At 41.6% G+C, this 14,297-nt stretch overlaps 1 protein-coding gene across 1 annotated transcript in view; it reads right to left on the reverse strand.

Moving 5' to 3' along the window:
* The window catches only part of ALK (ALK receptor tyrosine kinase), a 1,045,272-nt gene that overhangs the window by 135,986 nt on the left and 894,989 nt on the right, over positions 1-14,297 (reverse strand). The window contains exon 9 of the mRNA XM_036748712.1: positions 8,984-9,153. Coding sequence (XP_036604607.1) covers positions 8,984-9,153 — 170 coding nt within the window. The remainder of the gene's footprint in view (positions 1-8,983; positions 9,154-14,297) is intronic.

The raw sequence follows: 14,297 nt of genomic DNA on the forward strand, positions 1-14,297 counted from the left end.
TGTATTGGTTTTATAAAGAGAGGTTTGCCCATGACTCTTGCAGGCTATATACATACTTCACCCAAATGTGGATGAATGAGCCCCTCAGAGCTAACTCTCCAGCAAGAAGTACGGATATAAATAGAAAGTATAATATCATTATTGATAGTGACTGGCACTGGTGGGAATTCGGTTGCAGATAAATGAGACTTGAATGGGGTGTGTGTGTGTGTGTGTGTGTGTGTGTGTGTGTGTGTGTGTGTGAAAGAGAGAGAGAGAGAGGGAGAGAGAGAGAGGGAGAGAGAGAGAGATCAGATCAGAGTTCTTAATAGTGTTAGTTTCAGGTAGCATGATTTGGTAGAAAGAGCACAGGATTTTGGGTCAAGTGACGTGAGTTTTAATCTTGCTTCTGTCACTTACCTGTGTGATCTTGGGGAGGTCATTTAACTTCTCTGGGCCTTGATTTCCTCATATGTAAAATGTTGGAGTAAAAGGGCCTCTAAGGTTTCTTCCAGCTCTAAATCTATGATCTTAAGTCAAGATTATCATGTGATTCAGTTTCCTCATTTATAAAGTGAGAGGATTGGACTAAATAACCTCTAAGGTACCTTGAAGTTTTTTTTTTGTTTTGTTTTGGTCTTTGTATCTGTATAGTAGGGGGCAGCTAGGTGGCATTGGATATCATGCCAGGCTTGGAATCAGGAAGACTTATCTTCCAGAGTTCAAATCTGGCTGCAGAAACTTACAAGCTGTGTGACTCTGGGCAAGTCGCTTAACTCTGTTTGCCTCAGTTTCTTCATCTGCAAAATGAGCTAGAAAAAGAAATAGCAAACTACTCCAGTATCTTTGCCAAGAGCCCCAAATGGGGTCACGAAGAGTCAAACAATTGAAACCACAACAACAAAATCCCTGTAGTGTGTGCTAAATGTTTTTTGACTGACTTTCATCTTTAATCACTGTGATTGTAGAAATGGAACTCATAATCATGTCCAAAGCTTGCCATTTTCTTTTGGCTTCTCCAAGGTTGCTGTGCTTTATAGCGCATGATTTGGCCTATGGCACATTCTTCATCTATGTAATAATGAAATGTATTCAACAGCCTTCTACCATGTGCATTTGCAGCAAAATCTACGTCCGTTGGTTTAGGATAGTATTATGAGATCATAGATGTAAAGCTGGAAAAGACCTCAGGATACATCTAGTCTAATCTCCACATTTTAAAGATAAGGAAACTGAGGCATAGGGAAGTTTAGTGATTTGCCCAATGATACATTTTGTTTAGTGGGATGTAAAACAGAAAACAGAAATACAATGGGCCTTCCTCTCAAAGAGATTGCAAGTTAGTACTTCCAGTGAGAGCAGTCCTTCATTTAGAGAAAATATAGATTTAATTTAGTTAAAGGGAATTCAGTTTGATTCAACAAGCATTTATTGTGCTCCTACTGTGTACAAAGCACCATAGTAGGTGCTGGTGATACAAAAACAAAATTTAGACAGTCCCTGCCTTCAAGGAACTTACATTCTAGTGAGGGGATTCTATGTGTATGCAGATATGTAATTACAAAGTATATCTGAAGTAATGCGATATATTTTGGGGAGAAGAAGGTGGGCTACTATTCGTTGAGGGCAATTCGGGAAGGATGATATAACAGGTGCCACTTGAATTGACCCCTTAAGGAAGCTAGGCATTCCATTAAGTGAAGATGAATTAAATTCTGATTTGGAAAGGGAAATGGGAGCATTCCAGGCATTAGAGACAATCAAATGCCTGGGGTGGGGGAAGATGGAATTTTGTGTGAGAGGCACAGTGTGTGGGTCAGATTGGCCAAAATGCAGGCGGCTGAAGTGAGGGGTAGACTTGTAAAACAGGTCTGGAAAGGTGGGCTGGAGGCAGATTATGAAGATCTTTAAATTCCAGCTACGTGGTGCAGTAGTAAGAGTTCAGGGCCTGGACTTAGGAAGACTCACGTCATGAGTCCAAATTCAGCCCCAGACACTTATTATCTGTGTGACTCTGGGCAAGTCACTTAGCTCTATCTGCCTCAGTTTCCTCATCTGTAAAATGATGTAGAGGAGGAGATGACAAACCACTCCAGCATCCAGTATCTTTGCCAAGAAAACCCCAAATAGGGCCAAAAAGAGTTGGACACAACTGAGAAATGACTGGGAGACAACATAAAATTAATTCCAAATAAGATGGCCTATTTTATCCCAGGAGCAATGGGTTGTTGCTGAAGCTTCTTGAGAAGAGGAATGATATGGTCAGCCCTCTCTTTTATTTTGGCAATTACGTGGAGGATGGAATAGCAGACAAAAGTTAAAAAAAGAGAATCTCTAAAATGGGTAACTCAGAAGATTGTTATCTGATGAAAAATAGTTGTATCTCCTTTTTGCAACTGCCCTAGTTACAAATGTCTGTTTAAAAAAATCAAACCCGTTTTCAGAGAACGTAAGTTCCTAGTATTTGGGTTTTTTTCCTGTTTTTAATGGACCTGTGATTCCACTGACATAGAGAGTTACTTGGGAGGAACTTCCCCTGTTATAGCAGCCCCTCCCTTCTCTGCACCTTCCAGCATAAGGAAATTGCCTGAATCACTGAATGGTTAAACAACTTGACCAGGATTGCACAGCTGCTATGTATTAGAGATAGGACCCTGATTGATACCTAGTAAATACTTAATAAATATTTCTTTCTTTCTTTCCTTCTATCCTTTCTTCCTTTCTTTTTTCTTCCTTCCTTCCTTCCTTCCTTCCCTCCCTCCCTCCTTCTGGAATCTGAGGCCAGGTCTCTATCCACTACATCCCACTGCCTCTCTTTCTAGATTAAGGATATTTTTAAAGAAAAAAAATCTTCATAATTTGTGCCATGGGTATAGGGAGCATTAGGACAGGCTTCTGTGAAGAAGAAGTTTCAGTCTCCTCCCTATTGGGTTTCAGAAAAGAGACCAATTGTCTGACACCTTGGGGCAGGGCCTCTTATTCCAGCTGAGGATAGCTTACCTTCTCTGAAAGTGAGCCTGGCCATCTCTATGTCTCCCCTCTTTTTCTTTCCTAAGCTACTGTGCACTCTCTCTCCCTCCCTCTCTCCCTCTCTCCCTCCATCTCTCTCTCTCTCTCTCTCTCTCTCTCTCTCTCTCTCTCTCTCTCTCTCTCTCTCTCTCTCTCTCTCTCTCTTCTTCCTGAAAGAACAGGGGAGCTATAGCCCATCCTATCTTAAGGGGAGAGAGGGATGTAGAGGCTATGTTACCATCTTTCTCTTTGGGGGCAATTCCCATTTTAAGACCATAGGAAATTGATAGCCAGATAAATTTAAAGGATAAATAGAAATATAACATCCGAGTTTGGATATGGACTTGACACTTACTGTGACACTTGCAGTGTCCTCGTCTATAAAATAAGGATAATATTATATTACTATTATTATTTTTATTATAAATGCGTAGGAAAAGCAGAGTTAGTGAGGAAAGAAACTTGTAAACCCAAAAAGGCTCAATAAATGTGAATTATTATTAGTATTAGAAAAGGCCGTTGGTGCACTATTGCAAGCTTCTCACTATTCTCAGAGCATTAATAGAAAACATAATTGCAATTTTGTCACTCAGGGCCAGCAGTATGAACTGGCCCCAGGGGCAGGCAGCACTAAAAGCATCTTCAGATCAGCCATGGGGAGAGAGACCTTAGGACATTGCCCCACACTGAGGCGATAGAGGGTGTTGATGGCGAGATCACTCCTTGGGAAGGACCGGAGAGGGGGGCCAGATCAGTGAGGCATTTAATTGGTGTAGAGCAACCCTAAGGGCAGAGAAGAAGCATGTCTCTGGTAGCTTCCCATTTTATTGAGTTATTCTTGCTAACTAGCTTCTATATTCCTGAAGAAGTGCAACTGCTAGCAATAACAAATTTCAAAATAATGCAATTAAAATAATTATTTAGAACATTTGCACCCTAAAAATCGGGGTACCTTGGAAGAAAACCGCCCTGGTCATCTAACTCTAATTACATTTCCAGGCATTAAGCAGCAGCCCAGCTGGCTTGGAGAACCACTGATGTGACTCAGCCATACTTTTTAGTCAACACATGATTATTAAGTCCTGAATAATTTGAGAGGGTATCATTCGTGTTTCAATGTTAAGGTCTTTGTATTATTCTCTTCTAATTAGCAGGATCACATCCTTAGAGTTGAAAAGGACCTCAGAGGCCATCTAGTTCATTCGCCTCATTTTATAGATAGGGGAACTCAGGCAAAGAAAGGGTAACTAACTTTCCTGAGGTCACGGAGGCAGTTGTAAGCAGTGGAGCTGGGATATGAACTGAAGTTATCTGCTACTGAGCCCAGTGGTATTTAATTATATTTGAATACCACTCCACCTGCTTCTTCTGACATTGTATGCTTCCAAAAGCTGGTATATACAGGCATACCCTACAGAATACTGCCCTAACCGATATGGTTCTGTGATAACATCATTAATACTTTATAACGAAGCCCCATTTGTAGTAACACTGCGAACACCACCTCCCAGTGACGTTCAGCCAATCAACAGAGTCTCAAATTGGGTCAGAGCCTCATCAGCACTTGGGCCCCATGGTGTTCATTTGTCAGAACATCAGTCTGTTTACCGCTTATGCAGAGAGAGGCAGTATTATAGAACACACTGCCCAGTCTTTTGCCTGGCATCATGGTTTTTCATGGAACCAATTACTGATGTTCACTTGTACCACAAACTCTGGAAACAAAGTTTCTGAAGACAGACTCTGCCTGAGCTTGTCTTCTCACTGCTGAGGGCACCACTGTCCTCTTACTCACCCAGGCTGGCACCTTCAGCACCATTTTGACTTCTCATTTGCACTGAGCCCACATAGCCAATCTTTTGCCAAGTCTTGTCATTTCTAGAGTACGTATTCCCTTTTCTCTATTCACACAACCAAGTGATGAGTGCAAGCTCTCATCACCTCGTATCTGGATTATTACAATAACTTCTTGCCCAGTATCTCTACTACAAATCTCTTCTCATTTTAATTCATTGTCCACTCAACCGCTAAAGTCACTTTCTTAAAGCACAGGTCTGACCACGCCACTCCCCAATTCGATATGAGCCACTCTCTATTGCCTCCAGGATCAAATATAAAATCCTCTGGCTTTTAAAACCTCTGGTAGCCAGTTCCCTTCCAACCTATGATCCAGCAACATTGTCTTTCTTGTTATTCCTTGAACAGGACACTAAATGTCTGGACCTCACACCTTTTCACCACCTGTCCCCCATGCCTAGAATGTTCTCCCTCCTTGTCTCCACCCTCTGACATCCTTAGCTCAAATCCTACTTCCTTAAGGAAATCTTTCCTGGTACCCCTCACTGCTAGTGACTTCTCTCTGTGTTTACTTTTTTGTGTGTGTGAGGCAATCAGGGTTAAATCACACAAGTAGGGTGTTTACTTTCCTTTTGCCATGCATATATCTTGCATGTACATAGTTGTTGGCATACTGTGTCACCTATCATACATATGTAATATTTATGTATACATATATTGTATATATGGGGTATAATGGGAATATAATATATTCTCCTATTTCTTCTATGATAAATTCCTTGAGAACTAGGACCATAAATTTGCCTTTCCTTACATCCGTACTTAGTGCCTCAGTATCATTTATGTTACCAATGCTTAGTACCATTCCTGGAATATAGTAAGCACCTAAAAAATGTTGACTAACTACCAATTGACTATTAGGATATTTCATTCTATATGATTATATATCTCTTAGATTTCAGGGCATCACTAAACCAAGCCATGTTAGTTCTAATTATCCCCGGGATGGTTCAGTCCCATAGATTAGTGACCAGAATTACCATCTCATTCACTTGTGCTCCTCCACAGAGGCCATGAAAGAAAGAAGCATGGTGCCACATGCCTATAATCCCTGCTACTGGGGAGGCTGAGGCTGGTAGACCACCTACGTATAGGGATCCTGAGCTGCCCTAAGCCCACAGCCAATACAGTGAGCTTCTAGGATTGAAGAGGTGCCAAGCTTCCTCAACACAATGAATCATAGCAGGTCAGAAACAGCAGGTGAAAGCAGGAAAAAGATCAGTTGGGATCAGGCCAGTGAGTGGCTGTCATATTCCCCACCTAAGTGAGATGGGGAGAACTGGTCTCAAAATGAAACCAAACCAAACCAAACCAAACATGACTTATAGGCCTGAAAAAACATTCTTTCAATTCTTTGGAATTGGGATAATAAAAGGCTTGAGGAAGCAGAGCCCTATGAGATCATTGACCTCCTTGTTTTATAAAAGAGGAAAACTGAGTCTTCAAGAGATAAAGTGCCTCAGTCCAGGTCCCCTGATCGTCAGTGGCTGAGCTGACATTCAGACACAGGTGGTTGTGTTCAAACACAGGACTCCAAATCCTGGGTCCTTCCCATTACATCATAGCTACCATTAAACATCTTCCATTTGGGTACTAGCAGTGCCTTCACGTCCTGGGCAGTTTGCCCAGCTCTCGAGATCCCTAAGAACAAAAAACTTATCTGTGGTGATAGCTTAAATGCTCTTTCCTTCTCTCCTTTGCCTTTGACCTTCTCCCTCCCCTTTTAATTAAATCCATTAGTCTTGGGACACTAAGTCTCAAAGATTCTAGCGCCTTTGATCATTAACCCACTGTTATCAGACGTGGTCGCTGGGTAGGACCTGCTGTAAGGACATTAGTCTTCTCCGTTTTCCAGTGATCCCTTCCCCACCACTCTCCATCTCCTGTTGGGTCCTGTGATTTAATCAGTGTAGGTAAGTCCCAGTGTGGAAACTCCCTCCAAAACCACTTTCCTCACCCCAGGCCTGGGATGTTGGTAAGGCACATAGTACAATCGCAGATCTAGAGCTGGAAGGGTCCTTAGAACTCATCAAGTCCAGTCCCTTCATTTTACAGATGGGGAAACTGAGGCCCAGAAAACCTAAGGAATTTGCTCAGGATCATGTAGTTGATAAGGGACTGAAGTGGGATTTGAACTCATGATCTCACACTCCAAATTTGATGCTCTTTTCACTCTGCAGCCCTGCCTCCATTATTAACCCCATTTTAGTGATGTGGAAACTGAGGCTGAGGCTCAGAGAAGTCTGAGTTCTTTCTACTACAGCATTCTGTCTCCCAGTGCAGCTCAGATGGGAAACATCAGTATCCATAAAGCACAGATGAAGGGTCTTAGCAATCAAGGATCCTACATAAATTGCTGAGATGTAGGGTGATGGCAAAAGTTGCCTAACCTCCCAATTCAGCATGCTTTTCAAAAGCCAGGGGCCTGATAAAACCACTACATACTGAGCTGTGGGGCAGCTAGATGGTGCAGTGGATAGAGCACCTTGTCTGGAGTCAGGAAGACCTGAGTTCAAATCTGTCCTCAGACACTTAGTAGCCGTGTGACCTTGGGCAAATCACTTAACCCTCTTTGCTTCAGTTTCCTCCTCTGTAAAATGAGCTGGAGGAGGACACGACAAAGCACTACAGTATCTTGGCCAGGAATATTCCAAATGGGGTCACAAACAGTTGAACATGGCCGAACAAGAACACATTACTGAACTTTGAGCTCTAATTTTAAAAAATCAGGTCTTTTAAGAAGGAAATTTGAATTTCTTTGTCATTCAGTCACAGATGTAGAGTTGGAAGGGAACTGGAGGTGGTTTAAATCTAACCTTCATTTTACAGAGGAGGAAAACTAGGCCTAGAGATGTTATGTGATTTTCCCCAAGTCATGAGGCTCAGAGGTAGCTGAGCCAGGGTGTGTAGCCAGGTCCACTGATGCCTAATCTTATATCCTTTCCTCTAGACTCTGTTGGCTCCCAAAGGCAGAAGCTGATATGAATGACAGAGACAGGATACTAAGAACAGCTTTCTCCTCCTTATCCTCCCCCCAATCTTTTCAAAATCTTTTCTTCTATAAAAATGAGTGTCTCCTCCCCATGTCTCCCCTGAAGAGCATATAAGTTCAACCACCCAAAGAATTCAGTTGGAAATGTTTGCCGATCAGGGGAACAATGACCTTGTCCAAACTTAACTCTTCTTCTTAAGCAACATCGTCCACCAGCAGATTGTATAAGATGCCCCAGTGTCATGACAATGGAAGGACATGAGGATGGAAGATGGTGGCACTTTTCTGAACACCAAGGACCCTGTTCACCTTCCTTGACAGAATGTCCACGGGGGATGATGTACGGTAAGGAGCTCTAGACTGGGAGAGAGGAAACCTCTGCAATCCATATTCATAGCACTGCGACTAACTAGCAGTGTGACCTTCAGCAAGTCACAGCATTTCTCTGATTTAGTTTTCACATCTGCAAAAATGGAATAACATTTGTCCTGCCTGTCTCACAGGGCTGTTGGTGGGATCAGATGAAATGATGGGCAGGAAGGCATTCTGAAGAATGTAAAGCATCATGGGAGATAAAGCATGATTGTTAATGTTTGGGGGCAGGATGATGAGGGTTGTCATGCTCTGGCTCTATCTATGGAGTCCCCAACAATCAATCAACATAGGTGCAGAGACCATGTACATGAGTATTATAAGATGCCTTAGAAAATGCTTTAGAAGCCTCCCTGAGAAGTGACTCTCCATACTGTGTGTATGTGTGTGTGTGTGTGTGTGTGCACGCGCGTGTGCGTGCAACAGAAAGAACACCAGACTTGTAGTTCTGAGACCTGGATTAGAATCTGTGCTATTACAGCATATGGACAAACCAGTTCAACTCTCTAAAACTCAGCTTCCACCTGTGTAAAATGAGGGTGATCTCACATGAGCAATTGACTTAACATCTCTGAGCTTCCTTTTCCTCATCTATAAAACAGAGATAACAGCAAGAGCAGAGCTGATCTCACAGGATGGTTGTAAGGAAGGCGCTTTATAAAACTCACGCTGCTACCGACATGAGAAGCATTGTGATTATGATGTTGTTCTCTGCCTTGTGGCTGCCCAGGAAGAAGGAACAGAGAATGAATGGAAAGGTCAATAGATACCCACCTGTCTGACACATCAGAAAGAGGTAAGACCATCTGATGCCAGATGCCCAAACCTTCGCTGTTGGCAAAGTACCAGATGGTCCTGCTTTGCTCCTTCCCAGTTTTGTTCTCCATCAGCATCAGAGAGATGTTTCCTTCTAAGACTCCATGGATGAGCCATGAGAACTGGAGCTACAAGGAACAAAAGATCCAGAAGGAAGACTTGTTATTGCTTTAAGAAACACTAAATTAACAACTGATACCTGAAACCTGAAGATTTCCCTCAGAGATTTCCAATAGAGTTTAAGCTCCTTGAGGGCAGGGACTTTTTCACCTTTGCCTTTGTATCTGTGGTGCCCAGAATGGTGCCTTGCATGCAGCAGGCACTTAATAAATACTCATTGGTTCAGACTGGATTGGATGCTTATCAATGTAGACTAAGCAGATGAGGAGAGTGAGAGCCATATTACCTTAGATTACAGATTCAAAAGATATCAGAGCTGGAAGACATATTAAGTTCAACAGTCACTCATTAAGAACCTATTATGTTTCAGGATCTGTGCTAGGCACCAAGGATACACAAAAGGAAGCAGTTCTGTACAGAGGTGTCAAACAAGCAGCTGGTGGGCCACGTGTGGCCTACCATACTCAGGAGAGCTGTGGGAACTAGATTAAAATATAATTGGGAAATATTTTACAAAATAAAGAAATATTCAATAAAACATAGATAAAATCACATTTTAAAACTAGGTCAATATGCAGCCCACAGAGATCCTCAATCCCTTAAAGGATCAGCAAGCCCCATTTCTATTTGACTTTGTCACTACTGCTGTACATGTCCCCCTCAAGGAATGTGAATATGGATATAACCTGTAACACACTGCAATCTAGCTTCTTACAACACTACTCAACTGAACCTGCTCTCTCCAAAGTCACCAGAGATCTCTTAATTGCCAAATCCAAGGTCATCGAGTCCAATAGTTCTCAGTGCATGGAATAAAGTACACTAGCTATGCCTTGAATTGTTCAGAATTTACATTTGCATGTGTGAGTCCCCCACCTTTCCTGCAGGGAGCGAGGAACAAGAAACTTGGGGTTGAATTCTGCCTCTGATATTTACTAGATATACTATCTGTCCTATTGCTTTGTCTTTCAGACTCCTACTGGTACCGCTCTCCCTCAAACCCTTCCCTCCTCTCTAGGGACTCCTGGGCTTTTCATCTGTCCTGGAGTTGAACCACATGTGTTCTCTATCCTAATTAGGATGAAAACTGCTTATGAGCAGGGACTGTCTCATTTATACATAAATGGGTATATACACATATATAATTATAAATAAATATGAATATCACAGTCTAGACAGTAATTGTTACAGAACTTAAGAATATAGAGAAGAAACTAAAACTCAGAGATATTAAATAACATTAGTCTTGTCCTCAAGGAGCTTACATAGTTTTGAGGGTAATAGCATGTACACATATGAGTATATACAGAATACACACACATATGTATATATAAAACACATGTGTATATACACAAAGTGTTTGGGTTGGGGAAAGTGTCCCTTTGTTCAATTAACTCCAATAAGTCTCTACTACTTTTAGGATCAAATATGATCACATAAGAAACAAGATGGTAGATATTTTTTTCCTATCTCCATGACTTTTCAAATCTCTCCAAAGCAGAAATTATACTCCAAAAATAAAGGAACTTCAGCTGTTTTCATGGTCTAAGACATCCAGAATCCAAAAGAAGGTTAAAATAAAGGGCAAAACAAAAATCCAGGAACTGATCCTCAAGTTCACTCAACACCCTTCCTGTACCTCCCAGGATACCAGTGGCAAGGTTGCACTAATGAACCCAAGGACATGACATAGCCTTATCTCAACACCCACCCCACCCCCAAACCCAGTCTCCCTTTCCTCTTTCTAGTGCCAGGGAGACCCTAGTTCCAGGCTGCAGAGGTTTGCTTGGGTCTCAACAACCAGCTTAGCCACAGTCCTTCAGGAACAAAAGCCTCCTGGGCTGCAACGCGCTAAACTGCTGGTGCCAGGCCAGGGAAGTGAGGAACAGAGGGAGGGACAGGTCACCAGGATAGGACACTGTGCATGTGGTAGGGTTGTATTGCACTTTGCTAAGCCTACAGGAAAGGGCACAATGTTCAGCTTGGTCCAGTTCTGACCACCCAAAAGTCAGTTGGGACAGAAACCTAGGCTGGTGAACCATGAATTGCCTAGTGAAAGGTAGCTGAGATGCTTTGAGATCCAGCCTCCAATGAAACCACATTCAGAAGGGAGGGAGTTAGAAAGTGAGTAATAAGGAAAATAAGAGTGGGGAAGAGAAAGGACAGAAAGTACCAAAGATTTCAGGAAGAAGAAAACTCAAAGATCTTGAACATAAAGACATAAATCAACAGGACAGAAGTAACAACAGAAGGATATATGGCCTCTAGATCTAGCAACCAGGGATCTATGAACAAATACTATAAAATAAAGGAAAATTATCCAATTTCAATGAGACAGAGGCCCCTGGGGAATTTGAGGAGAACATGGAACCAAAACATGCTATTCTTGAATGCTTTAAAAGAGAAATAAGAATTTTGAGAGCAAAATTCATGTCCTGCACATTAAAAAATAATGAACAGAATAGAAAAACTTGAATCTGCAATGGTGAGCCTCCCCAAAGAGACAAAAGGGAGAACAATAGATTGAGAACGAAAATACACAGAAGTGAAAGACAACCTAGAAGAACAGAAGCAAAAGCCAAGAACACAAAAAGAAAACACGCTTAGTATGCGAGCAAAACATACTGATCTTGAAGACAGGATGTGTAGAGGACCAGCTATAAACTCTTGTTTGGCATTTAAAGCCTTTCACAACCTAGTTCCAACCTACTTTTCCAGTTTTGTTATATATTATTCTATTTATTCCCATAAATAATATGCATTATATTATGCGTGAATATAATTCTTGTATCTATAGGTGCCATGCTATAGTTATAGCTGTCTGTCTGTTTCTGCCTGTATATGTAGCACTACCTTGGTCAAGTCTCCTGCAGGTGTCTCTAAGATCAGGATACACGAAATGCATTTAGGTTAGAGAAGAGAAGAGTTTTTTCAGTGTCTTCTTCTCAACTTTCACCACCCTCCTCAATCTTAGAGAGTTTTGCTCTGGCCTTGAGGCTTAAAGCATGTGTGAGACCAATAAATAGAAGAAAGAATGATGTGACAGAGGAGAACTGGTCACTATTGCAAGAAAATTGGGGCTATAGAACTCTGTAAAACCTAGAGGGTTGAGTGTGTGCCAAAAGCCTCTTGCTGGATAGGTTTAGAAGTCTGTTGAGGGGCAGAGACACTTTGTGCAGGACTTGGGACACCTACTGGTGATGATATGATTCAAGAGTGTCTAATGCCTATTGATAAGACTGATGTTGGAAAGTTTCTCTGGCAGGTTCTTGTAGAGAGCATGTTCATTTACCTGCCCTAACTGCTGTCTGCAATTGCTTGTTTTCACAGAGGTGGATAAGAGGGGATGGTTAGTCATAGACTTTTCTTCCTCTTGGGGTTGGTTTATGGTACTTTGGGGAATTACATAAAAAGATAGCTTTCTTGCATTTTGTCTGAATGCACATAGGAGATTTGATATGGAGAGAGAAATACCAGAAGGGAGGAAGTCTAAAGTCTTTGAGTTTATTTCCATAAATTCAAGTTAATGCTGCTAGAGTGAGATTTCTGCCTGGGGTTCGAGCAGTCAAGCATTAAGAGAGATGATAGTTTATTTGAGGAAGAAAGAGAATAATTTTTGAGAGCAGATAGATACTTCTAGCATATTTAGGCTGAGTAACCACAGTGGTGGGTAAATAGGAAGGTCACAGAAGTCATTTCTTCCCTTTGCCTTGAAAGCCTATTTTAGGCTTAAAAGGGGAAGCGCCACATTTCATCTCCTAAGTTGAGTCCTATCTACAAGCAAAGATAGGGAGTGAACTGTCATGAGTAGGTCCTTCGTTTTTGTTCAGTTGTTTTTCAGTCATGTCTGACTCTTCATGACCCCATTTTGGGGTTTTCTTGGCAAAGATATTGGAGTGGTTTGCCATTTCCTTCTTTAGTTCATTTTACAGATAAGGAAAGTGAGGCAAACTAGGTTAAGTGACTTGCTGAGGGTCACACAGCTAGTAAGGTTCTGAGGACAGAATTGAAATAGGTCTCTAGCTTAGTGGATGACAGCTCAGCTGACTGTTCTCACTACTGGCATCTGGTGGTGTCTCTGTCTCTGTCCATGTCTATCTCCTCTCTTCTCCCTCTTTTCTACATGCTTTCTCCTTATTTTATTCTTTGAGGCCTCAGCTCAAGTGCCACCTACTCCATGCAGCCTTCTCTGATCACGTCTATTAGAAATGTTATCTCTCTCTTTGGAAATTCTACAGCAGTTATTGTTCAAGCTATTCACATGGCACCAATTATAATTGTAATGTCGTTATTTGTGGGCATGTCTTACCTGCCTCTTAGAAAGCAAGGACTATATGTGATTTTTCTTTGTACTCCTTGAATCCTTATATGTAGTAAGACTCAATAAATGTTTGTTAAGTGAACAGCTGAGCATCTAAACAAAACTTCCTTGCTCAGGAGTAGAGGCTGGGACAGCAGGGTAGGGAAGGAAAGGAAGGATTATAGAATCATTTCTACTTCCCTACCACCTGGTGATATTTTAAGGGCTCCTGATATCAGTTGTTTTGCTGGAGATTTGTGGTTTTAAAATAGATTTCTGGTGCGTTGGAGGCAGATAGCAGAGGAGAAAAAAGTTGAGAATAGATGGTGTTGAAATGGTCAGTGAAACCTAGTCCTGACACATCAACAAAAATAGCTTTACCAAAAAGAGATAGTGTAGGCTACTGCCAACTCACTTACCTCGAACTACAAGCAGCAATCTTTTACCTTAACTAAGTTGGGCAGAATAAATAATCAATTTCATAAAAAAGATGAGGGAGCTCTGGTTATATTAAGGTAATTGCAACCTCAAAATAAGTCAACATGGCATGCCAAAAAAACCTCTGAGTTGTTTTAAGACAAGTCTAATATCTGGAAGAAGGGAGAAGAAAGTCTTGCTGTACTTGACTCTGTTTGGACCACTCTGAGCTCATTTTTGGATACCACATTTTAGGAATAACACGTACAAGGTAGAGACTCTTTAGAGAAAGGAGGGCAAGATTATGAGAGAAGGAAAGGCCAAGGCACATGAGGATCAATTGAAAGAACTGGCATTTTAATCCTAGAGGAAAGGACTGATGGTGGTTTGTGAATGAATAAATGAATGAATGAAAAAGCATTTATTAGATGCTTT

This window comes from Trichosurus vulpecula, chromosome 3 (genome assembly GCF_011100635.1).
Source record: "Trichosurus vulpecula isolate mTriVul1 chromosome 3, mTriVul1.pri, whole genome shotgun sequence".
NCBI classification, from domain to species: domain Eukaryota; kingdom Metazoa; phylum Chordata; class Mammalia; order Diprotodontia; family Phalangeridae; genus Trichosurus; species Trichosurus vulpecula.